The 25,537-nt window shown below is 37.7% G+C and overlaps 4 protein-coding genes and 1 pseudogene across 4 annotated transcripts; 3 read left to right on the plus strand and 2 right to left on the minus strand.

Moving 5' to 3' along the window:
- LOC131330118 (probable LRR receptor-like serine/threonine-protein kinase At3g47570) overlaps window positions 1-10,850 on the plus strand; it is a 36,283-nt pseudogene extending 25,433 nt beyond the window's left edge.
- On the plus strand, window positions 6,166-9,176 carry LOC131328600 (receptor kinase-like protein Xa21). Its single transcript, XM_058361525.1, has 2 exons — window positions 6,166-9,109; window positions 9,151-9,176. Exons 1-2 carry the CDS (start codon window positions 6,871-6,873, stop codon window positions 9,174-9,176), a joined length of 2,265 nt encoding a protein of 754 aa, XP_058217508.1. The 5' UTR covers window positions 6,166-6,870.
- LOC131330122 (probable LRR receptor-like serine/threonine-protein kinase At3g47570) lies at window positions 7,492-10,850 on the plus strand. Its single transcript, XM_058363608.1, has 3 exons — window positions 7,492-7,630; window positions 8,910-9,541; window positions 9,659-10,850. The coding sequence occupies exons 2-3, from the start codon at window positions 9,217-9,219 to the stop codon at window positions 10,072-10,074; spliced, it is 741 nt and encodes a 246-aa protein (XP_058219591.1). The 5' UTR covers window positions 7,492-7,630; window positions 8,910-9,216; the 3' UTR covers window positions 10,075-10,850.
- A 3,637-nt stretch (window positions 10,851-14,487) lies between these two features.
- On the minus strand, window positions 14,488-16,146 carry LOC131328601 (uncharacterized). Its single transcript, XM_058361527.1, has one exon. It carries the CDS (start codon window positions 16,144-16,146, stop codon window positions 14,488-14,490), a length of 1,659 nt encoding a protein of 552 aa, XP_058217510.1.
- Window positions 16,147-16,296: 150 nt separating this feature from the next.
- Window positions 16,297-17,151, minus strand: LOC131328602 (uncharacterized). The gene is made up of 2 exons (XM_058361528.1): window positions 16,883-17,151; window positions 16,297-16,771 (listed from the first exon to the last, which is right to left on the minus strand). The coding sequence occupies exons 1-2, from the start codon at window positions 17,149-17,151 to the stop codon at window positions 16,297-16,299; spliced, it is 744 nt and encodes a 247-aa protein (XP_058217511.1).
- Window positions 17,152-25,537: the final 8,386 nt, after the last annotated feature.

The following is a 25,537-nucleotide window of genomic DNA, read 5'->3' on the forward strand; positions in this document are numbered from 1 at the left end:
CACACACACTAATAACACATAGGATAGTATTGGAGATGCTCAGGGTACCATAACAACTCAAGTACTCAACACCACGTCTTGGAATTGAATTCCAGGGCAAAACATTGGATTAGATCGACAATCTGATATGATCATTGATTTATTGCTGGGAACAGCTAATACCATCTGCTGGATCTTGACCATCTGCAATGAGCTTATGTATCTCCCCTTAATTGTAATTAAGAAGTAGGCCAGGAGGACATCTTCTTGGGAAAAAACACGAATATGCAAAGAAAAGTTGATGTTGGATCTGTTGGTTACATTGATTCATAATAGAGTTCACTAGTTGATGTGGTTACTTCTAATGGCTAGAAGGTAATATCAAGTGCCAAGTGTGAGGGACGATGTAACCACAAGGGTTTGCCTCGTGGTTGAAGGTAGAGACTGAGGGGTTTGCTTCCTCTCTCGTAAGTGTTACCAAATCTTGTAGGGCCAGCCCATACGGGCTTTGTCCCAGCTTTAATCAAGCTTCATCTAGCGGATTGTGGGATGGGTCTCCTAATGATTAGTCTCAAGGTGCGGGTAAGCTATCACGGATACCCTAAGTTATTAAAACAAATGTGATAGTATCTCCGTTACACGTAATTTGAACAAGTTTATGCTGGCAGTAGACAAGAAGTTGTTCCACTTTAACTACTTCATCACTAGACGTGCTCAAACCTTTGGGCATTTATTGGAAAAAAGTTTGTTATTCTATTATACAAGGAGTAAATTCAGCATGAGCGGTGATATCATAATGAAGGAGATGGTGATATCTCGATGCTACAGCTTGTGCTGATGGCCTTTGTGAAAGAGAACACAGAATTAATGAAACGAAAAGGGCAAAAATCGGCGGCATCTCCCTTTTAATTAAACCAAATGATGCATCCCTAAACTTCAGTTCTTGCAGTCAAATGGGTGTTTTCGGAAATGCCGTGACTGATGTACCAAAACAAACTTTTACAATAGGATTGCGTGAAAAGAATAGAAACTATAGACTTGATTAAAATGAAATTTAGGTTGAATTCCGGGGCCCTGCATTATAGTGGTAAGTGTGGAGAAACAGAAGGGATCGAAGCGTTCAGACCATTCGATTGCTTATCAACAAAAGCTTTGCCCTCAATAATTGCACCGTGTTTTGTCCCATAGGAAGACTTGACTTATGCCATCCTATTGGTATTGGTCCTCTTCCAGTTTTCCTACCTCTCGGCTGTGTCATTCCCTCCAAAACTCAACCATATCTCCCCGTATTATATATCCATCCAAAACTAATCCGGTCATCCAGAGGTGGTCCCAAGGGGATGCAAGTGAGACCCGACCCTTGCATAACTCCAAATATTCTCGCGTATAAATTCTATGGGATTGACTCCTACAAGTCCTTTGAGTGGTTCGTCGAAAAAAAGTCCTTTACGCGGAAAAATATTCTTAAAGTTTCGACATCTAGGGAAGAAAAATCTCTAACAAATTCATTTATCAATCCTTTTTCAGGTTGCGTGCGTAAAATTAAACCAAGGCTACACACAATACCATCTCTTATTCGGACCTTCCAAGTAGCAATGTTTATGTATAAAATAATTATTATGAATATGAAAAAACACCTGATTCAAGTCCATACTAAATACAAATCCCGTGTCTGCCACTATGGTCAACAAATGGTCCTTACGTATTTACGAAGTCGTGGAGTTCTGTAAGCTCGCATTTTTGGATCGACTTCGCAATTATTGAATCCAATGGTTGGAATGTATACTATTATCCGTAAGTACTGAAACAAGAAAAGCGAGTAATAAACTCCAAGTAATACACTAAACAAGTGTAACAAGATAAATTAGGGACCGTTAATGGGGACATTAATTTAGGCCACGATCAAGTATTCATCTTGGGAACATTGGTTTGTCAAGTTACATATCGCTCTCTTCAAGAGGCGTCAACGTCTGAGAAGCATGAGCAATGAGTTGAGTTTTGTTCACCCTCAACTTAAGAGGGTGAACATTATCTTCCCTTCTATTGGTTGAAATGGTATGGATCCCATCACAAAGTATGTGGATTGCACTACAAAATGATGTAATGCTTACCAAAAAGTGTATTGTATGGTTGAGACCTACATCATTTCAACCAATAGGAAGGAGGGTAATATTCACCCCCTTTTAAGGAGGATGAACAAAATGCACTCTAAAAAGTGTTCCAGTTCCCCTCTCATTCTCTCTTCTCCTCCCTCCTCTTCATGATTTACAAGCTTCTCTCTCATGTTCTCTCGTTCTCTCCCCTTCCTTATTTTTTAAGACCCAATAATTCTATGTACCCGAAATAAGTAATCAATGGTCCAAATTCATTTTAAATTGAAGTGAATATGGACTACCATAAGTGAATTGAATTACTCATTTCAGTGTATTTTCGGGGTATAAAATAATTTTATGTACTCCGGAAATATCTTAAAATGAGTAATCAATGGTCCAAACAAAATGAATCTAGAGCATTGATTACTCATTTTGGGTACTTTCGAGGTACCTAGCATTGCTCGTTATGACCTTCCTTAAAGCTAGCCAACTTTCTAAAACACTTTCAAACTAAGACACACTAACACAATAGGTAGTACGTACTCCCATTGGAGCACTAAACAAACTCAAATATTCACTACTCATAACTAATTAATGGTGGACCTTTGGCCTTGGCTCATAATCTTTCCCCTTGGGTTGGAGTCCTGAGGGTGAAATTGTGAGTTCGAGTTGATGGAACAACGGTAGCCCCTCATAGTAATTTAACTTACTAATGAACTGACGTCCTACCGTGTGGTATAAAAACAAACAAACTAATTAATGGTATTAATTAAGCTTGTCAAGTTGGTTGTCTCATTTCTCTCTCCAGTGGTGACCTAAGTTCGAGTCCCACGAGACGCAAGTTTGGGGTTCAAGCCAATAGATAGACTCTGAACCCCCCATTTGACTAACATATTAATCCCCCACAAACATGTATATTATATGACCAAAAAAAAACATTTTAAAACACCTATTGGAGATGCTCAGGGTACCATTATCACTTAAGTAGGCAACACCACGACTTGGAGTTGAATTCCAGGGCCCTACATTATAGTGTTAAGCGTGGTTAAAAAACAAAAGAAAAAAGTTCATCAACGAAAGCGTGGTCATTCATCGACAGTTTTAAAGAGATGCTAGTAGGGACCCGGACTCCTGCACAACTCTAAATATTCTCGCATAATAATTCTATGGAATTGACTCCTACAAGTCGTTTGAGTGGAAATTCTTAAATTTTTTACATGTGTGGGGTGAAAATCCCTTCTTCTTCTTTTTGTTATCAATCATTTTTCAGTTTGAATGTATAAAATTAAACCATGGCTATGCACACATACAATATCGTTTTCTATTCAAATCTTACAAGTAGCAATATATACGTATAAAATATTTATTGTATTACAATATGAATATGAAAATAATGTGATTCAGGCCACTGCAGTCAACAAATGGTCGGTCCGCGTTTACTAAGTCGTGGAGGGAATTACAGCTACCTTTCAATTGATTTATCCTTAAATACACATAGTTTGCCTCCCCACTTGCACTACAGTTGGATTCTTGCTCCAATTTACTAATCCCAGATTTTTTTGCCGGTACTAATCCCAGACTTATTATTATGCCTTTCTCCAGCTATAATGGATGCCGAGAGCTTAGTTCCAACTAGGCCTGTCAATGGACTGGATCCGATCTGGATCCAACAAATCCGAATCCGATAAGACTCGAATCCGATATCGATAGTGATAATCCGAATCCAAAAAATTTGGATCCAACCTGAAAATCCGAATCCAATCCAAAAACTTTTTTACTTCAAAAATTTTAGCAAAAAAAAAAAATATTTTCCAAAAAAAATAAAAATACAACTTCTTGAACATTTTTTTTTCAAAATAAAAAATTTACAGTATTTTAAAAAAAAAAAGGTTAAATAAAGTTCGGATCGGATTGATAACGGATTTAATCCGATCCGATCCGTATTTGGATTATTGGATTCGGATTATCGGATTACCGGATCGACGTTATCAGATTCGGATCGGATCCGGTCCATTAACATGAGCTAGGGACCCACATTTATGTGAGAGGGATGTGGTTGAGGTGTGACAAATTGATGTGCCTCTAGCATCTCCTTTTTACCAATGGCTCCTATATATAAAGGAATAATTTCTTAAGGAATTTTACCAATTGAAGTCGTATATTATCTTTTTAATTTTGTGGGGCTCTCGATCAAGATCTGGTTACCTAGCCTGAGCCTCTAGTTTGGATGGATGGGTTCTTGCCTAGCCCTTCGCCTGAGCCTCCTAGTTAGCGATTGGGTTTGCCTTGCCTGCATAGTGAAACACAACTAACAAACCACACCGGAGGGACTCCGGAATGGTCCTCCGGCGTGAGAGTGAGATAGTGCGGAGCAAGAGGTTAAAGCATTAGGGTTTTGAGGGTAGGAGATGATGTACCTCTTTAGGATTGCTTAGCTTCCTTTATATAGAGCATCCTTACTTGCTCCCCAAGTACTAACACGTGCCAAGCACGCTTCGGCTGACGCCAACTGACGTAACAGATCGATAAGGTTGCCAAGAGTCTTTTGCATGAGAAGGCGCACCCATGTGTGCTCGTGCTCTTCACATAACCACTCGGATGACACCTTCATCATACCAAATAAGATGGTTATATGCATGTGAACGAGTTGGCATAATGTTCACCGCCGTGCCTAGTGTTCGAGCACTAGACCGATGGTAGTAATGTTTACCGCTATGCCTAGTGTCAGAGCACTAAACTGATCGTAGCGACTCTATAGGGCTCGTTTGGATGGGATATTAAGAAGGGGTATTAGTTTTCCCCCCTCCTAAGACTGTGGGCCCAAACTTATCACCTGGTTTGGCAACCCAAAAACGCAGGGGTGTTAGGTTTCCACCCTCTTGTACCGACTAATATCCCCTACGGGGGGATTATTTATGGGTGGGTTTCGGGGTGTTATTAATTAATACCCCCAGATAATGCCAAAATAATATCCCATCCTCCTCCATTTCAACTACAAAATAATCTTATCCCCCATTTTATCCCTTATCCAAACCAAGTACTATTTTATCCTCCCATTTTTAATACCTCATCAAAACCAACTACTATTTAATCTCTCTCCATAAACATCACATCAATTTGCGTCATCGCTTGTTAACCAATACCCCTTACTATTTTATCCCTCATTCATAAATAATACCCTTAATCCTTATATCGCCTCCAAACGAGCCTGTGTATTGCTGATGGACCAACAGCCCTCACTTGCCCGCCGAGCACGCACTATCATAGCTGAACCTCGTTGCCGAGCCTAAAAGCTCAAATGTAAGTCCACGTGCTTTGGATACAACGTGACTTGTGGCCTGGCTTTCGCCTAGCACCGCGATAGTGGCCGAACCCTTAATGTTTGAACCGTAGAAAGGAGCATCAACCTCAATACGGGAACGGGTTGTCCGAACCATAGCAAGGAGCGTCGACCTCTTTATAAACTGGCGGTTAGATACTCCATATCCGAATGTTGTCGTGCCGAGCCTATTTATCCAAACCTAAGAGTTCGATGCTTGACTCGACCTTACTATGAGCTAGCTGAACCACCGTGTCTGAGCCATAAGAGAGCTTGAGTGTCAACCTCAACATAGGCGGATAGGCTGATCGTTCATAACTTCTTGTCTGAACATCACATTTGTGCCGAACTAAGCCCGACCGGACCTAGCAACCTGGTCAATGCCTCGATCAGCTCAGACAGAATCAAAGACTTTAACCCGGCCTTTCGCTGAACAGCATATTCGGCCCACTACAAATGCTATACATTCTTGATAAAGTTCAATCATTACCATGTTACTTTCCTTTCTTCTTATTTTTTTCCTTTTCTTTGGAGAATTTATTTATACTAACCTATTGGAAAATATTTATTTAACTTTAATTATCTTTTCATCCAATCAAATTTTGTCATTTGTCGCGATGAGAGCCCTCCTTATTAATGACCACTTTGCTTTAATGTATAATATAGATAAATAGAAAGAAGTATAGATATAGATAATGCTAGTTATTCCCATTTAGCCGTTTGGCTCATCGGCTCATTACAAACAAATCACCTTTTTTTATTTTATTTTATGTCGTTAGCCGTGGAAATGTTTGGCCAAAGCTCTATATATAGTGCCTCATGTTCTCATTTTTCTATCACCGAGAAAACCCACTTCTCTCATTCTTTCACTTCCACTTGGGTAACATTTCAGCACTATCTCACCTTCTCACAGTCAAGTTTTCTACCAAAAATGCTACGTGGCTTTGTTCACATAATCCTCTGGGGGTTACCATTGGAAGAGGAAGCTTGACAGCATTTCGGTTCGAATTTTGGAGCCATTATAATCCGTCATCACCTTTACATAGGGGAGGACTACTGGCTTTAAGATAGTGTATCACGCCTCCCGATTGTGTTTCAGGCCAGCTTTTCTTTCACTCTTTTCCTCAATATTTCGCCATCAGTCTATGATCTCAATTTTAGATTACTCTGCCAATAGTTTTATGAAAATAAATTATATACACCAGTGGTGTAAATATATATATGTTTCTTCCAAATTAATTACATTGCCTCACGTTATCAAAACAGCAGTCTCAATTAATAAAACATGATGACATGATGCAACGTAATTGATTTAGATAAAACAATTGTTTACACCGGTGGTGTAAATAATTTAATATCTAGTTTTATATGCATGTTCTGTCTTTTTCTTATTACTGTAATTTGATTTAGACTGTTAGATTTAACCAATTGAAACCGCAGTTTTTTGTGCTAGTGTTCTAACACCTTCTCCATCACCAGATGGGTCTGCTATTTTCATGGTCCTTATTCCTTACTCTCTTGCTTTCGGCTTCAGTTGCCGACTCTGTTCGTGGCGAGAACGAGACCGACCGACTAGCCCTCCTCTCGTTCAAGGCCCAAATCACAGGGGATCCTTTTGGAACTCTCAACTCGTGGAACGAATCCATCCACTTCTGCCAATGGGTTGGCGTAACATGTGGCCGCCGCCACCCCACGAGGGTCACTGGGTTGAACCTGGATCATCGAAAATTGGTGGGGTCCGTATCGCCTCACATTGGAAACCTGAGCTTTCTTAAGGAACTATCAATATTTAACAACAGCTTCAGCCATGAAATCCCACCACAACTTGGCCGTTTGAAAAGGCTTCAACAGCTAGCTATGGCTAACAATTCATTTACCGGTGAAATTCCCACCAACATATCTGGTTGCTCTAACCTCATTGTCCTTTACCTTGGTAGAAATATATTATCGGGGAAAATCCCCGTGGAGCTTGGTTCCCTATCTAAGCTACAGCTACTGACTATTCATTATAACCATCTAGTTGGAGAAATTCCTTCTGCTTTTGGTAATCTATCGTCTTTGATTGTCTTCTTCGTGCAAGGAAATAGGATTGGTGGGAGCATTCCATATGCCCTGGGAAAACTGAAAAAGCTAGAAGCTCTTGAATTGGGAGAGAATAGATTGGTTGGTACCATTCCTTCCTCAATCCTTAATGTGTCTTCTCTCACCGACTTTAATGTGGGGGGTAACCAACTTCAAGGTATGCTTCCCTCGGAACTTGGAAATATTCTTCCTAATCTTGAGTTCATTGAAGTTAGCTTGAACTTATTTACTGGATCTATTCCAATATCCATATCTAATGCCACCAAATTATATCACATTGGTTTTGCATTAAACAAGTTTATCGGAAAAGTGCCTCATTTGGAGAAGTTGAATAATCTTGGGCGATTAATCTTGTTTGAAAATCATCTCGGATCTGGGAAAGTTGATGACTTGAGTTTTCTCAATTCTTTAACCAATGCTACAAATTTTAATTATCTATCTCTGGGCACGAACAATTTTGGAGGATTATTGCCCAATTCGATCAGCAATTTCTCAACTAATCTGGTCTTTTTGGAAATAGAAGACAATAAAATAGTTGGGAGCATCCCAACGGGGATCGGGAATATGGTCAATTTACAAGGTATTAGTTTGTCCCTCAACCGTTTGACGGGTCAAATTCCTGCTGATATTGGGAAGCTTCAAAAGCTAGAGATTTTGAGTCTTTTTCATAACAAATTCTACGGGGACATCCCGTCGTTTGTTGGAAATTTAACTAGGTTATCAATTCTTAGACTTTTTCAAAACAATCTTCATGGAAGCATCCCTTCAAGTCTGGGGAAATGCCAAATGTTGGTGGAACTAAGACTCCATCAAAACAATCTTGTTGGTGCCATACCCAGAGAAGTTATGAGCCTCTCATCGTTATTGCGTTTGAACATTTCTCGAAACAATTTGACTGGTTCTCTTCCGATTGAAATTGGAAGTTTAAAAAACCTAGAGGAACTATATGTTTCTAAGAACATGTTATCCGGTGAAATTCCAAGCAGTCTTGGCAGCTGTGTAAAACTGAGATTGATATACATGGAGAGAAACAAATTCTCGGGAACTGTTCCTTTCTTTTTAAGTAATTTGAAAGGTATGGAGGAAATAGATATTTCTCAGAACAATTTCTCAGGACAAATCCCCGACTATTTCGAGGACTTTCACTTCTTGCAAAAATTGAATATGTCATTCAATGATTTTGAAGGTGTGGTACCGGAAAGAGGCATATATGCGAATGCGACTGCAATTTCTGTCAAGGGAAACAATAAGCTCTGTGGAGGTATAGCTAAATTGGAGCTGCAAAGTTGCAACTCCAAAGGGTTTAGAAAGAAAAGATATTCTCTTACCATGATTTTAATAATCTCGATAGCTTGTGGGCTTCTAGGACTAAGTCTGATGTTGTGGTTCCTCTATCGCTGTTTGTTTAGAAAAAGAACGAGTGTGTCTTCTTTCAGATTATTAGGGAACTCGTTTCTTGAACTGTCCTACCAAAATCTACTTAAAGCTACAGATGGTTTTTCACCGGCCAATTTGATTGGCGTCGGTGGCTTTGGCTCAGTGTATAGAGGAATCATTGATCATGGAGGAAAAGTTGTTGCAGTTAAGGTACTAAATCTTCAAGCCGCTGGAGCTTCCAAGAGTTTCATAGCCGAGTGTAAAGCCTTGAAGAACATCAAACACCGAAACCTTGTTAAGGTGCTCACAGCATGTTCAAGTGTTGACTATCAAGGCAATGATTTCAAAGCTCTCGTTTATGAATTCATGGTCAATGGAAGCCTAGAGGAGTGGTTGCATCCAAATGAGAATGGACATGGGGTGCATAATGAGTCAAAAAGTTTAAATCTTCTTCAAAGGTTAAACATTGCAATTGATTTCGCTTCTGCACTTGATTATCTCCACCATCATATCTCAGAACCAATTGTTCACTGTGATTTGAAGCCCAACAACATTCTTTTGGATGAAGAAATGGCTGCACGTGTAGCTGATTTTGGGCTAGCAAGATTCTTTCGAGATACTATTTGTACTTCATCTACAAATCAATCAAGTTCCATTGGCATAAAGGGGTCTATTGGTTATATGGCTCCAGGTAAATGAACTTCTCAGCACTTTTTGGCTTTCCTTTACTTCCCAAAATCTTTACCATATTCACATATCCAGAATTCTTCAAAATTGTAATTACATTTTTTCACCCCGTAAATTGTAGAGTATGGTATGGGAAATGAAGTATCAACATCCGGTGATGTGTATAGTTACGGAATCCTTGTATTGGAGATGTTTACAGCCAAGAGACCTACTGATAGCATGTTTATTAATGGTATGTCTCTCCACAACTTTGCTAAGATAGCTCTGCCTGAACAAGTAGAGAGCATTGTTGATCCAACATTGCTTCAACAAATAGAACAAGGGCAGGCAAGCTCAAGCATCAACAATGGTCGTAGCCAAAGATTCACTGGAAGTCACAAGATTCGGGAGATCTTGATTTCAATATTTAATGTTGGGATTGCCTGCTCAGAAGAACTTCCTAGAGATCGACCGGTGATGAATGAGGTTCTTACTCGGTTGCATGCATCCAAGAAGACTCTTCTTGGAGATGGAAAATGGATCAGAGTTGAAGTATGACCATGACTAGGTATGAACCATTTACGTTTTCAATTGTCTCCACAATGCCTGCATTTTTTACTACGCTATTTAAACTCTGTACTAGGCCAGCAATCCTCCTTTATAGCCCATCTCCAAACATTAACATTTTGAAGCTTGACCTATTCTCACACACACACAAAAGCATTCTGAAGTTTGCATAACACCGCAATTAACTGATTTTTGCGTTTGTTTTTTGTTCTATTTTTTTGTCATTCTAAGATTCTTGAGGTAAAACTCTATTTCTTCAGCAAACTTAAGGAGAAACTAAATCAGCTATATTCAAGTTACAGTTTTAACTTCAAAACATTTTGAAAATACCACAGAATCAATATTTTATGCAACCAAATTTTGCAAATTCCTATTCAACATACTGGAATCTTAGATTTCACACGTTTAAGTTTGGGCACATGATTTTTTTTTCCCCGTATTTTTTGATTCTTGGAACTGAATTTTTTAGCTCTGTAGCTTCTTACCTATGTGTTAAAGTTAAGTGCATTGAACTGTCCCATCAATTCTAATCATTTTTATTTCTTTAATCGTAGGTAATTGCGGTGTTATTGGCCTTAAAATACCTCGTGGCTTAAAATTTTGCGTTACAAGTGATGCTACATAATTGCTTTGGCTGCTTCTTATGGATACTGTCCTACAGTATTTATTTTCCCTTTGTTTTATGTTTTTTTTTTTGTGTGTGTGAAAAATGTCCTTTCAGTTTGCTAAATAAAATGTCCTTTCAGAGCGATGACTTGCAATGACAATTCTCTAGCTCTTAGTACTTAATTCATACCATTACATATCATAGTTCCAATAGAATGGTTAAACGGGTCTACGCAAACGCTTTCCAACCGTGTGAAAAATAACAATGGTCCAAATTCATAGCTCCGTGTGAGAGCAGTGCATACATTTTGAACACATAACACAAAAATTATCTAATTTCTAAGAGTTCATGGGTGAAAGAAGAATCATTTCTACAACTAATACTTTTAGCTTGACCTCAGATTTGTGAAACTTCAGAAGATGTATCGTAGTAGGTCATGATTGCAAGGTACAGAATTACTACAGATACCTTTTGCAAACACAAAATATGTCCCATATCGTAGTAACGTACCCAATTTGCCACAGGAAGTTCAAAAGCTTGTTAATTATTTTGGCAGGGAGTAGCAATGTACTATTGTTTTTGTGTGAAAGAACTTATACACAGTCGTGATAAAATGCAGGATGAGGGTATGTTGTTTCCCATGAGGGCATAATGTTTTGTATGTAAGTTCTATCAAAACATTATCTACTTTTTTGTCATATTTTCTTGTCCCTTAATAAGCCTCATCGAGTAACAATAATCAAAAGAAGATAACTATGTGTTACAGCTAATGTTCAGTGTTATCTATCCAAAGCCAGCTTCTGATGACATTTTTGTCATGTGTCAAGTATCTAATGATTGACTGGTTGTCTTGATCAGTTTAGTTAATCCATGTGTCCTTTTTCCTTTTTTGAGGATAGTTGCTCTGTAATTATTTGGGTCATGCTATCCCAAAAATCTCCCAGAGTAGGCTCGTTGAGCCCTTCGTCTTCATATGGGTTCTAAGATTCCCTTGCTAGACATGAGAACGGATTGTTGTTGTTGTCTTCTGCACTTTTGCCGAAGTCATGGATAGTAGTCTAAGTACATTCGATCAAGCAATGTTACTCTGTTCACTGTTGAGTCCAATCCAATTCTGATCAGTTTACTAAGGCACTAAGAGCATCCACAATTAGGGCTGTAAATGAACCGAGCAGTTCACGAGCTCTGCTCGTTAAGGCTCGGCTCGTTTGGTAAATGAACCGAGCTCGAGACAAAAGCTCGGCTCGTTAAGGGAGGCTCGTTTAGTAAATGACTAAGCTCAGTTCGTTAAGGGCTCGGCTCGTTAAGGCTCAAGCCAAGCTCAAGCTGGAAGTTTTGGCTCGTTAAGGCTCGAGCCAAGCTTGAGCTTGAAGTTTTGGCTCGTTAAGTAAATGAGTCGAGCTCGAGCTCGTCGAAGCTCGGTTCGGCTCTGCTCGTTTACACCCCTATCCATAATGTAATAATCAAAATCAAAATATTGCTAAAGTTAGCAATTTGTGCTTAAAAAAATTGCTCACATTGTAATAATCAAAGTTAGCAACCTCCTAACCAATAATAAAATTTGGGCATTTGAATAATCAAAAGTAACAATGTGCGACTTCATATTACTAACTTTAGCAACCCTCTAAATAAATAATCAAAAGCTGACGTGGTAAGTTTTGAGTATTCACTTTTGATTATTACATTGCGGAAGCTCTAAAGGAATCTTAAAATTGAAAACAAAATTCACTGCTACCTAGTAGCATAGTATGCATTCTGACAAATGTTTCAAGCTCGATAATCGATATAAAGCCCAGGCGCAATGCAGAAATCAGAGAATCAACCCACTCATAGCTTATCAGTCCTAGCTCTTACCAAAGCCGACGGATTCGAAAAACCATTGCCATTGCGACAGCCTTGCCGTGCTATTCATTATTGGAACATTGGCTTCTCGAGCTGCATTTCACTCTCTTGAGGAAGCGGCGATCTATGAGAGGCATGAGTAGTGGATGACTTGAATCTTGTATGCAAAAAAGATTGCATACAAGTAATTACTTGTTTGCACCTATGAGATGATAAGTAATTGAGGATATAAAATCTCTATCTATCACAAGGATGGTATTATATACAGAGCACTGCTATTAGTATTTTCCTCTGTAAAAAGAAGCAATGAAATCTATGCTTCCATTTATTCCGAAAAATTTTACTCCAAAACCATGTACGAAGTGGCACAAGCTCAAGAAAGATTGTGCGCCAACGGTTTAGTTTCGAAAAATATTTGTTAATAAAAAATTAAAAAGTTACTTCAATTGTGCATACATTTTCAAAATGTGATCAGCACGACTATTTGAGAAGTATTAATATCGATTACGGGCATGATACAAACACGACTCCCAGGCAGGGACGGAGGGAAAGGGGGGCACGTGGGGGCACGTGCCCCGCTCGAAACTAAAATGATTTTGTTATATTTTCGTATATTTCGCAAAATTACAAAATTAAGTGTGCTACTACACATAAACAAGTGCGTATATCTTAAAAATATACATATAAAACTAGTTTTATGTTTCAATTTTGTCATATGATGCATTTATACTTGTTGATTTTCGAACTATTTGTCTACTTGAATCGATTCTTTCTTAATTGTACTTATTTTTAACCGTCTAAGAGCAATATTTTAAAATAATATCATTAATAAAACTATATCGATCATTCTAAAACTTGTCGATGTGCATGTAAAACATACTCTCAAATTTTGTCTGTGATTTTGTTCTTATTTTTACATAATTTAAGTGAAAGTATGTGTTATATATTTTTATAGTTTGTATTGCATGTCTTAATTATGTAACGGTCTTATTGTGGTTAACTAAAAAAATAAATTTTCGCTACTATGATTAATAAGGTGTCCCCATTAAACGACATTTCTGAATCCGTCCCTGCTCCCAGGCAGATTATCGGTGCTTTATAGGTTTCATGCCCTTCATTCAGCACAACTTCAAACCTTTTTAGGAATTTTTGTAATGTCGCACAAAGTTCAAAAAAAGGAAAAAGAAAAAGAGAAGTGAACTACCCTGCAATTACTGAATACATGTTTTATATCTTGAAGCATTTATATATATAACTAGTAAATGCACACGTGTGATGCTCTCACGCATGCAATTTTTCGTAACGTGTTTCTGCGATCTAACAAAACCAAATAATTCTATCAAAGAATTGGTTGCAGTAACCTCTCATATGACCTCTGTTTTCTAGGGACCTTGGCAAAACAGAGGATTTGAACCACTCCTTGATATGTCCTCAAACTATTCTGCTCCAAAATACTCTTCACAAGGTCCATTTTCTACCACTGTTAAAAGTTTGCCCCTCCTCCACTAATCGTGTTCCTAGTTCCTACCACTGTATATGAATTAACTGCAGTCCATGCTGCTATTGACTCTTATAGGTCACATGTCAAGATAGCAATAGCCAGTTACTTGTAATTCAGTAATGGAGCTAAGAATAATGCTCCTTGTCAATGTTAGGAATGTGCCTCGAATTTTTCATTTTTTGGATATTTACTATTGTGTTAATTTAGACTTCTACGGCAAGGCTTTGATTGTGTATATTATATATAGGTACAGGGCCGGCCCAAGGGTTTTAGGTGCCCAAGGCCAATAAAAAAAAGTGTGCCCTTAAAAAAATAATACTTAACAATTTTTATAGCAACAATCACAATACACAAAAGCCAAACCAATATAAAGTTCTACTAATTATTATATACGAACACAAAATAGAAAGTCTCCAAATAGGCAAATACATATTTTCTCAAGAACGCATGAGTGTTACTTGAATATTACTCGTCTTGCATTTCTAGAAGCAAAACTATCAATTAAATTTGTATAATCCACCTCTTTCACCAAGTCATTTTCAATTGATAACATGGCTAACCCATTTAGTCTTTCTTGTGACATGGTTGATCGAAGGTAATTTTTGATCAACTTCAACTTTGAAAAACTTCTTTCTCCCGAGGCAACACTAACCAGTATAGTCAAAAGCACCCTATACGCATTCCATGCATTTGGGAAAGAGTCCACCATAAGTTTAATAAAATTGAGCACTTCAATTGGTTTCTGCACTCCTTTTGGCAATACTTGTTTCAAGCATTTCAACTCCACAAACAAATCTCTCCCATCAATATCAAAAACCCCGCCATGCTTTAAAACTTCTTCAAGGTTGGTACAATGATTTTTCAAGCATTCATCACTTGAACTCGCCTTTTCCAAATCAAACAATAAACCAAAATTTTTCTCATACACTTCAAATTGTTGGAACCTATCTATGAAGGAAGAAATAGCTTTATCCACAATTACCAAGAAGTAATTCACTTTCATTGATTCTTCAGCAGAGTGTGTCACCTCGTCCGTAACATCTTCATCAAATTGCTTCTTTCTTTGAATGATGCGCTTTTCAACAAACTTAGGTTCAATCCCCATTTCATTCGCCATTTCGGTAGTATCAACCATTGCCTCCGCAAAACCAACTTTTCTGTAGTTTTCAAAATAATCAATCAGGCCTTTTAATTTCTCGATAGCAAGGTCTATGCGCATATCTTCACTTTGAAGAAACTTACTCACAATGTTAACAGCAAACAACAACTTGTACCAAATAGCCATGGCAAACAAGAATTCAAAATTCTCAAGTTCGGTCTTTGCAAGGGATTTAGCTTCACTTTGTGCTATCGACTCTGTCGTCTTGTCGTTCGCCAAGTCTACCAAAGCATCTCTTAGTTTTGAGGGATGGTATCTTATCGGCTTGATGCTTTCAATGCGACTTTCCCAACGTGTTTGTGACAATGTCTTAAGCGTGAGACCCTTCACATCTTTCAAATTGTCTTTTAAAATTGCCCATCGTTGGATTGAAGAGGAAAACAACACATATAGACGTTGTACCACTCCGAAAAATATTTTTGCTTTAGAACAAGAGTTGGCCATATCACAAAGAACAAGATTGAGACTATGGCAACCACATGGGGTATAGAATGCTCTTGGATTTACTTCAAGTACCTTTGTTTGCACACCCTTATTTTTCCCTTTCATGTTAGAGCCATTATCATAACCTTGTCCCCTTAAGTCACCAATATCAAGTTGAAGGCTAACTAATACTTCTTGAAGTGCACAAAATAGTCCCAATCCCGTCGTGTCATCCACCTTCAAAAATTCTAAAAAGAATTCACTCACCCTCACCTCTATTGGACTTGTTGAAATATCCACACATCGTACGACAAGGGACATTTGTTCTTCATGACTTACATCCGGGGTACAATCAAGTATAACTGAATAATATTTAGCGTCTTTGATTATTGAAACAATTTTACTCTTCACTTCCGCCGCTAACATCTGTATCAACTCGTTCTGAATTTTGTGACTGAGATAATGGTTATGAATCTCACCCTTTTCAATTCGCCTCAAGTGCTCTTGCATTACTAGATCAAATTTTCCCATCATTTGAATAAAACATAAAAAATTCTCATTATTCATTTGGTAAATCTTCTCATTTTCTCCACGAAATGGTAGATTATTCTGTGCAAGTGCTTCCACAAGAGCAATTTCTCTCAGTAATACCCCTCTCCAATGTTCCCTCTCTTTAATGACTCATTCTTGAACACTTTTGTCAATTGTTTGATTCTTCTGAAATCTTCTCTCTAACTCAATCCATTTGTTCATGCACGTGAGGTGCTCCCAATTAGTTTCATGACTTTTAATCCTATCACCAATATTTTTCCAATCTTGAAATCCATCATTGGCCAATTGAGTCTTGTTTCCTTCATTCTTGAATAATTTGCAACAAAAGCAAAATACTTTATTCAAGGCCTCCGAATATACTAACCATTTTCTATCATGTTTCTCTCCATTGGGTAAATGGCGAATATAGTGCACAGAAGAGAAATGTCTACTCTTCTCATTGTCATCCTTAGGAAAGGTAGCATCACCATTTCTTCTTACGGGACCTCTTTCAACCAATAAGTCCCTTAATTTTTGATCCATGTTATCCCAATTACATGGATCATCAATGTTCACAGGAGAGCATTCAACATTCAAGTCTTCATTTTGATTGACATCCCTCGAACTTTCATTATTGCTCTCATTGATGCATTGATAGAGTTCCTCCCCCCCCCCAATCCCCACATTCTTCTTCTACTTGTTCTTCATTCTCCAAGTTTTCAGCGACATCAATCACCAAATTTTCGTGTTCTTCGACTGAACTTTGTACATTTTCGTTGCTTGAAAAGAACTGCCCAAATCCCCACATTCTTCTTCTACTTGTTCTTCATTCTCCAAGTTTTCAGCGACATCAATCACCAAATTTTCGTGTTCTTCGACTGAACTTTGTACATTTTCGTTGCTTGAAAAGAACTTTTTAATAGCCCCTTTTTGAGAATTTATTAATGCTTCTGTCTTTTGCTTCTTTATTCTTTTCTGATGACCAGATAGTTGACGTTTAGGCATGATGCACCTAAGTAAGAATTAAAAAAAGAAGCTTATAACATTATTATTAATGATGCACTAACCGATAATAAATCAAATATTTTTAAATTTAAGCTGTAATAACTCTGAATTTTAATAAATAAAAAGTTATTTATTATTCAAGTTATTATTTAATTTGCTTGGATTGCTTTGATTTTTCGGTAGTTGGTCATAATTGCACTTTAGACCCTCAAAGATCGTTTCTTGACCTTTAAGTCCTACTTAGCAAGTCTAGTTAGCTTCTAACCGACTTGTTGGAGAAACCAAACTAGGAAGTCACCTACTTACTTATCCCTAACCGTAGATGGACCATTTTGCCCATCTTGAACCTTTTGAACCTTTTCAAACCCTAGTCTAGAAATTGTTTAATTATTTTCTTTTATTGTTTTGGTTTTATTCTTTATCCTTTGGACGATAAATGTTAGGGGAACTATTATTCATTGGGTAATAGAAACCCAATTCTTTATATTAAAAGAATTTTTGAAAGATTTGAACAAAGTACTATTATCTTTTAAGAAATAGACTTTTATAATTTCTTTGGAAGTACTTTTTGATTATTTTACTATAAAAGTACCCTAGTAACGATTGTCCATTGAACAATGATTGTTAGGGTAATCTTTACCCATTGGACCAAAGCCATTCCATTATTATATTTGGTTAAGTACATATATATATATATATATATATATATATATATATATATATATATATATATATATATACATGTGTACTTACTAAGGACATGTAGTCTTTTTAAAAGACTTAATTTATTATTTAAAGTACTCGTACCTTATTATTCCTTGGTTAATAACCGTTAGGGGATTTATTATCCATTGGTCCATAGAGTAGTCTTGTCAACTAAGTATTAGTCCTATTAAACTAATATTTTGTTAAGATTTTCGAGAGTACAAAGTACACTATTATATTAATTAAGTACTAGTACCTTTTGTATTAGTTTAAAGAGAGAATCTTGACCTTTTTGAACATTTTTAACCCTAGAGTACATTAGTACATATGTGTATATTATATAAGTACTTGGATAATGTAATTTGCCTTAGTACACATGTACCCATTTGTTAGTTTATTGAGAAAAATCTTGACCTTTTAAAGACTACTTGATCTTTTTGTACAAAAGTACATATATTTTACTCTTGCATTGTAGTACATATATATGTATATAGCTAGTACATGAGAGAGAGAGAGAGAGAGAGAGAGAGGAGAGAGGAGCCGAGAGGAAGAGAGAGGAGAGAGGAGCCGAGAGGGAGAGAGAGGGAGAGAAAGAAGAAGGATTGATGTGTACCTTGACATTGGTCTTCCAATGTACTTCAAATCTTTGGTGATTTCTCTTCCTAGCCAAATCTTAACTCCATTGTCCTCCTTTGTGCATCTTTCAATTGTTTAACACAAGAATCGTGTACCATTGTCTCCAAATCTTCCAACAAATCTTCCAAAATCCCATCCAAGGACTAACCTAGCCATGCAAGCCTACCAATTAGCCTCCAACCTTTCAATCAACCTTGACATGTGAAAGAAAAGTGAGACTTAGAGAGAAAGAGAGGGGGGCCGGCCAAAGGAGAGAGAGAGGGAGAGTTTGCCTATAAATAGAAGCTCACTCCAAGCTTTGAACTCACACCTCCAACCATTGCTCTTCCTTGTCTCTAGAAATTCTAAGTGTTCTTGCTTCCAAAGTTCTAGTTTTCTTGTGTTCTTGAAAGTTCTTGAGAGAAACCACCAAACCACTTTCAAAACCACTTCTAGATCCTTAAAGTAGCTTAGTTAAAGTTAGTAAGTTATTTCTAGGAAAAGAAAGTACAACTCTTTTCCTTTCGAAGCAAACCGACGCCGTTACGCCGCTGAATTCCAAAACCGACGACCAAATCTTCGTAGCCGACCACCGCCAAGAAGAATGGTAGTTATCCTTGTCTACTATCCCAAATATGAAGTAGTTTTGTACCCTAGCTCTAAATATAAGTTCATTAGGAAGTAACTTTAATCATTTTATTTGAAGTAGATAATGTTATCTTTTGTTGGAAACGAATGAAATGCATGATGTTCGTTATTAAGTGATTCAAGCATGTCAAGTAGTTTGGAAATGAGGATCTTGCTAGATTGAATATTACAATGAATGATATCGTATATGAAAAAGTCCCATCACGGAGTCCATGCATGAGAACGAGACACGGAAATCAAGAAAATAGAAATATGACATCTAGGGTGTGGTTTATGAAAAGGCGTGTTTTGAAAAGTATATATGAAATGTTTTGGAAACCGCAATGTGGCCGGACGTAGTAGCCCATTGTGTGGTGTGTGTTTTGTGTGCCAATGGGAGACCGGGACGGCGGAATCATTGTGAGGATACTCGGAAGACCGGAATGGCGGAACCGAGGTTGGGTGTGTGGCTTGGTTATCCGCATTACGGAGCCAATGCAATGTGTGCCAATGGAAAACCGGGACGGCGGAACCATTGTGAGGATACTCGGGAACCCGGAACGGCGGAACCGAGGTTGGATGTGTTAAAAACGGTTTTTGAAAAGGCGATACGTGGAAAATATTGACACGGTCTACGAGGAGTCACGTAGGAGAAACTCATAAATCTTGGACACCAACGTTGATTGATTTTTCGAATACGGATGCATTGTTGTTAGTTAAATTGATTAGATAAGCATGCTATGTGGAAATCTTTGACTATATGTTGTATAGTTGTAAGTTAAGGGTTAGAGGGTTTGGATTATTCTATTGAGCGTTGTAGCTCACGGTGTTGCCTTTTTGGTGACCCTGACTTATTATATTGGTGGCGACGCCGGTATAATATGTCAGACCTCATAGATGAACAGGGTGAACTTTACACCTTGGAGGCATTTGGAGCCGAAGAGCTAGCCCGGATGGAGGAAGAAGCGGAGCAGTAGTTAGGAACCCTAGATTCCTCTTTGTTTGTTTTAAAGTACTCTTGTAAGACTTTTGAGATGTAATAATGAGCCAAACTCTTAGACTCTATTTCAATTTTCAATAAAAATTGTCTTTTTAACGTACCCAAAATTCGGGGCGTTACATAAGCACACCAACCAATGTCAACTAAATCAACACAAATCTAAGCACCACCCACCAGGGCTCTGCATTTAACAAAATACGTACAAATCTAAGCACCACCAGCCAGGGCTCTGCATTTAACAACATACGTACAAATCTAAGCACCACTAGCCAGGGCTCTGCATAATAAGAGAATACTTACCAATTTGAAGCCTCGCAAGTCGCAAGCGAATGGGAAATATACTCTAAGACTCCACAGTGTGTATTATACTAGCATATACTGGTCCTGCATTTCAATTTTCAATAAGCTCAAATCAAGTGGAGAATAAAAAAAGCCCTAATTTTTCCCACCTAGCTCGACTAGATATTTACGTGATTTGAACATCCATTAAAGTTGCGGATAAAAAAAAAACATCCATTAAAGTGAGTTTAATTTGTTTAAACATAGCCATTTGAAAAATATTTCTTTCATTAGTGCTTAGCCTCGTTGGCTCGTTTGGCTGCCTTCCTTTTAAGTTTTGTCCTAATTTACTTTTTCCTTTCTTTCAAATGGACCCAGAAAACAAAAGAGAAACCCTCTCTCTCTCTCTCCAAAAAGCACAGCCATTGACATTGTCTAATTGAAACTTGAAAGGATAGTTGGTTTCTTATTTCTTGAAAGGCAGTGCCGCAGTGGTTGATTAAATATTCCTCGAAGACTCGAACACAGTGGCACAGTCGGCCCCTTCCCAGAATCCCAGTTCGGTCGGTAGTTCCCCCTTCGTTTGGACTTAGGTGAAAAAGTGATATCACCAACAGACGTGAGAGAATCGATCGACGATGGTCTTCAGCAAAATGTGAAAGAATCGACGATCGTCTTCGTCCGTTCGTTCTTCGTTTTTTCCCTTTTTTCTTCGTTTATATAATTTTTTTCGTTTGACAGTGAGACTGTTAGAAACTGAGGAAGGGTTTGAAAAAAAGACCATTTAGATCTCTTAATTACAAAAAGGCCACCGAGCATTTTTTGGGCTCTTACTGGATCATGTGGGCCGCAGCAGGTTTTTATTGGAATGGGCCTTTTTTTTTTCCTTCTATAGGCCCAAAAAAGACTTCTACTCAAGCCCAAATCAAAAAATTAGTGGAGTGCTCCTAAAATTTGGCCTTTATGGGATGCCCAAGGCCCAGGCCTCTTGGCCTTGGGGTTGGGCCGGCCCTGTATAGGTACTTTGTGGTACTCAATATGTAAGTCTATGGAGAGTTTATGCAAGAGTGTTGGAGTTTTTCAGTCCCTAGTGAGTTGTGAGTACTCAATCGCTCTTGGTGTCTCTTTGTTTGGGATTCAAGTGTGTGTCAATTTGTGGAGTGACAGGTATAGTCAACTCTATTCAGTCTGTTGTAATTTTGCTCCTTGGTTATAGTGAATCATTTTTTACTCTTCGCCCATGGAGTATACTTTGCTTCATGCTTTATAGAACTACGTATATAGTGGCAGACCCAGGAATTTGACATAGTTGGGACACCAATTTTCTTTGTAACCATAATATATGAGTTACAGTTAAGCAAATTCACACCAAAATAATTTTAGTATTCATGATAAAGTAACAATTTTAAAGTATATATGTATTTTAATAACCAGCTACTTGGGTAAACTTGACCCCGGATCCTAACAACAATCCCAACAGTCATGCTTTAAAAGGGCATAGGTGCACTAAATTGCTATTTACTCCGAGGGAAAATAAGGGGAAAAGGGTGAAAAGATAAGAAGCTAGAAAAGCAATGGATCAAGAAAATTGATCACTTCCACATGCAGGAGTTAAGGCATGGTTCACAAATATGATGTGATCATATCACAAGTCCAAACAACAGAAATACTATGTTACTGTACTTAAAACACGTATAAATGAGTTGCGTATGGGCCGGATAAGTGTTATTACAGAGAATATTACATTACTCTTTAAGTTTATTGGTTTCTTGTCAATCATAGGTTCGGGTCTCGGATTGAACAGAAGATTGTTCTTTGAACATGATGTTGTTTCCTTACTCCTATTAGTCTTGTAACAATTACAAGATTAATGAGTTTTTTTTTTTGTTGTTCAAAAAAAAAAAACGGTTGCATTTTGTGAAATCCCACCTTAACCAAACCAACCGACCATCCACCCTTGCCGTCTCCGTTCAGCAGGCAGAATATAATCTCTGTCCAATCTACAGAATTGGACTAACAGAAGTATGGTCGCTCGATAGTCTACAATCGGTAGCGAGGAGGAGGGGAGAGTGTGCGCGGGAGAGAGAGGATGGCAGCGGAAATACAAATCCGCGTATCGGTGCCGCTTTATTCTTAATTGTGTCGTTTGGGTAGTGTCGTAGGTTAATTCACACTGCACAAGTGCAACATTCACATTGAGGCAAGACATTTACCAATACAATAAGCGAGAAGGGGTTTTGACTTACTACTCAATAGGTTATCGGCGCCGACTCTGACACATGCAACATTTTGATAGCATAGTACACATTGAATAATTCACGAACAACCCACATAGCCAAATAAGAATGTGGTTTGTCTGCCGTTCAGGTTTGGACTGCAGATGTGCAATCTAACTGATCGAAACCTTCGATTAACGTTTTTAATGGCCCAGATTTGTTTTGAATCATTTGTCATTTTTACACCTTAATTGTCAATATGAACCATCCACATTGGACTGTACACCCGTCTTTGTAGTGAAGTCAATCAACTGCTGAAAAACCGAATCCGCCAAATTAATACACTTATGATATACTTAAGATACATTCTGAGGGACCAGTCAAAATGAATTCAAACGATACGACATCATGAATAAAAGAATTCCTAGCTTGAAGGGGTTATTGGCCTCCCTCTTCCTCAGGAGGTTTTCGGTGACGTATGTCCGATTAGAGCCGGTCCTAATTAGGTAATTAAAGCTGAAGAGGCGGCTGCTTTTGGCCTCATAAAAATTTTCAAATTTAAGGATCCCTTCTATTTAGGTAGCGAAAAAGGCTCAATTTTTAATTTTTGCTTCAGGCCCTTGAAAAGTCAGAGCCGACTCTATCTGTGATAAGAAAAGTATGCAGCAAATAGTTTTTAAAGAACACATAGAGCAGAATAACTACACTTCTCGAATATCACGAGGGACATCCAAGCGAAAACAAATTCACAACGTCACGTTTTATAAAAAAAAACTCGTAGGTTGAAGGAGTTTTGGCATCCCTCCCCGTCAAAGTTTTCGCCTTTTCGGCACTGGCCGGCAAAGAAGACATCAAATGCATCAATATATATGAAATAACTAAGATCGAAAGAACCTACAAATCTAAACAAATACACTTCTAGAATATCATGAGGGACAAACCGAGGAACAAGTTTTACTGTCTCATGCCATCATAGATCAAAAAAAAAAAAAAATTCCCAACTTGTGCGGCACGCCAGGTCCGCTATTAAATATGTAAACTAATCAAAGCTGTCTAGACAAGTGAGAAGTGGTCATACATTTTTTCGAATCATGAATTGAAGGGTGATCATTCGATACAGTACTAATAACACCTGCATTTTCTCTTAATAACTTTCTTGACGTGATCAGAGTGTCTTGTAACCTTCTTGAAGTGTCTTGGTTTTTGGATGGGTGGAGTGTCGTGTTCTATGTGGGAGGTGGGAGTGTCTTGGTTTTTGGGGGTGTGGGGTGTTTTCGTGTTGTTTTGGTTTCGTTGGATCCTTTTGGGGGTGGAGTTGGGCGTTGGTTGGATTGATTTCTTGTCAATTCTTGGATCTTGATTTCTTTATTAATATATTATCCTTTTTCGCCGTTCAAAAAAAAAGTGATCTAGAGTGATGTCTGAAAGCAAATTACTAGAAGCGAAGATACATTTGGCTCTCTAGACCACACACACTCTCTCTTTCCTATCTCTCTCTCTCTCTAATTATTAATCTTAACTTTCTCTTAAATGGATAACCAAAAGATGATGCGTCAAATTTGATTATTTAATTTTGGTTGTGCTATTGGAGATATCCTAATACGGGAATGGATTAATAGACTACAAGTTTACTTGTTTCCAGTGTAATTGTTTGTAATCAAATTTCAAGGAGTGCACCTATATGGGGAAAAAATAAGGATGTTAAAAATACTGAAAAGGATGATACTGTATATATTATATTCATCGCACTATTTTCTTTTTCTATGAGAAGAAAGCTAAAAAACCTATGCTTCCATTTATTTCCAACAATTTTTCTCTAATACCGTGTGAGAACTCAGAGTGTGTCATGCAAAGGTTCAGTTTAATGGCTGATAGAGTGTTTGAAAAATACTCGATACTGAAAAGATTAGTTTATTTATTGGGATACATTTTCAAATATAAGTGGAGTGATTTTCGCACTCCTGGCCTTTTTGATATCCACTCTTTTTTATTTTTTTAGTGTAAAAGAAGAAAAGAAAGTGTGGATATAAAAAAAATATGTGAACTCAAATATCGCTTTTTGATTCTGGTAAGACACTGATAATATGCCACATAGGAAAGCATACAATATACATGTTTCGTAGGTTTTGTGCAATTCTTTTAACACAACTTTGACTTTAAACCTTCTTAAGAATTTATGTCATGTCCTACAAAGTTCAAAAACGGTACGCCACAGAAAACACCACTTTCCGTCCGACTTGCATGTGTCAAGCATGCCACAAGGCACCACGTTCATTCTGAGCCAGGATCGAACTCTCCAAGACCTATCTTGCAATAGCTAATTAGAAATTTCATTTTATTGTTGAAGCATTTAAATGAGAACCAACATAGCAACACGGTGAAAGCATATATATAGTCCAAAACAAAAAGGTTTCAATCCATAGCATGGCATTACCACATCGGAGGGAGCTACTTACCCAAAAAAAAAAAAACATCGGGGCGAGCTATGGTGCACCTAAGTGGACCATAGAAATGTTACGCATTATTTTAGACTATGTTATGTATTTTTTTTGTTAGATATGCTAGGGTGCATATTGGAAGTGCATGTGGTATACATAATTTTTGAGTATGCCATCAACAGATCGATCCCACTTTGTTTTTGGTGCATAATAAACAATTTTTTTAGCTCATTAATAGTAATAGTATTACATTTTGATGTTATTAGCTATGCAAATTTTTTTAGCTCATTAGCAATTGGGCAATGTCATTAAAAGGCGTACAAAATGAGAGGCGAATGTGAAAGAGCTTTTCAGTATTTGCAGCTAAATTGACCTCATCAGAAATGTCTTTATCGCAGCATTCTATCAAGCACCTAGTAATTAAAGAATTGGTTCACCTGAACAGAATAATAATGAATAAATCTAGTTCGAAGATTTCTAGCTCTATATAAAGCTAATCATGACAT

This window comes from Rhododendron vialii, chromosome 6a, assembly GCF_030253575.1.
Source record: "Rhododendron vialii isolate Sample 1 chromosome 6a, ASM3025357v1".
NCBI classification, from domain to species: domain Eukaryota; kingdom Viridiplantae; phylum Streptophyta; class Magnoliopsida; order Ericales; family Ericaceae; genus Rhododendron; species Rhododendron vialii.

Coding starts and splice junctions, on each gene's coding strand:
- LOC131328600 (XM_058361525.1), top strand. CDS start 6,871: ATGGGTCTGCTATTTTCATGGTCCTTATTCCTTACTCTCTTGCTTTCG. Junction 9,110..9,150: donor CAAGAGTTTCATAGCCGAGT/GTAAAGCCTTGA, acceptor AACCTTGTTAAG/GTGCTCACAGCATGTTCAAG.
- LOC131330122 (XM_058363608.1), top strand. CDS start 9,217: ATGGTCAATGGAAGCCTAGAGGAGTGGTTGCATCCAAATGAGAATGGA. Junction 9,542..9,658: donor TATTGGTTATATGGCTCCAG/GTAAATGAACTT, acceptor CGTAAATTGTAG/AGTATGGTATGGGAAATGAA.
- LOC131328601 (XM_058361527.1), bottom strand. CDS start 16,146: ATGGGAAAATTTGATCTAGTAATGCAAGAGCACTTGAGGCGAATTGAA.
- LOC131328602 (XM_058361528.1), bottom strand. CDS start 17,151: ATGCCTAAACGTCAACTATCTGGTCATCAGAAAAGAATAAAGAAGCAA. Junction 16,772..16,882: donor TCGAAGAACACGAAAATTTG/GTGATTGATGTC, acceptor CAATAATGAAAG/TTCGAGGGATGTCAATCAAA.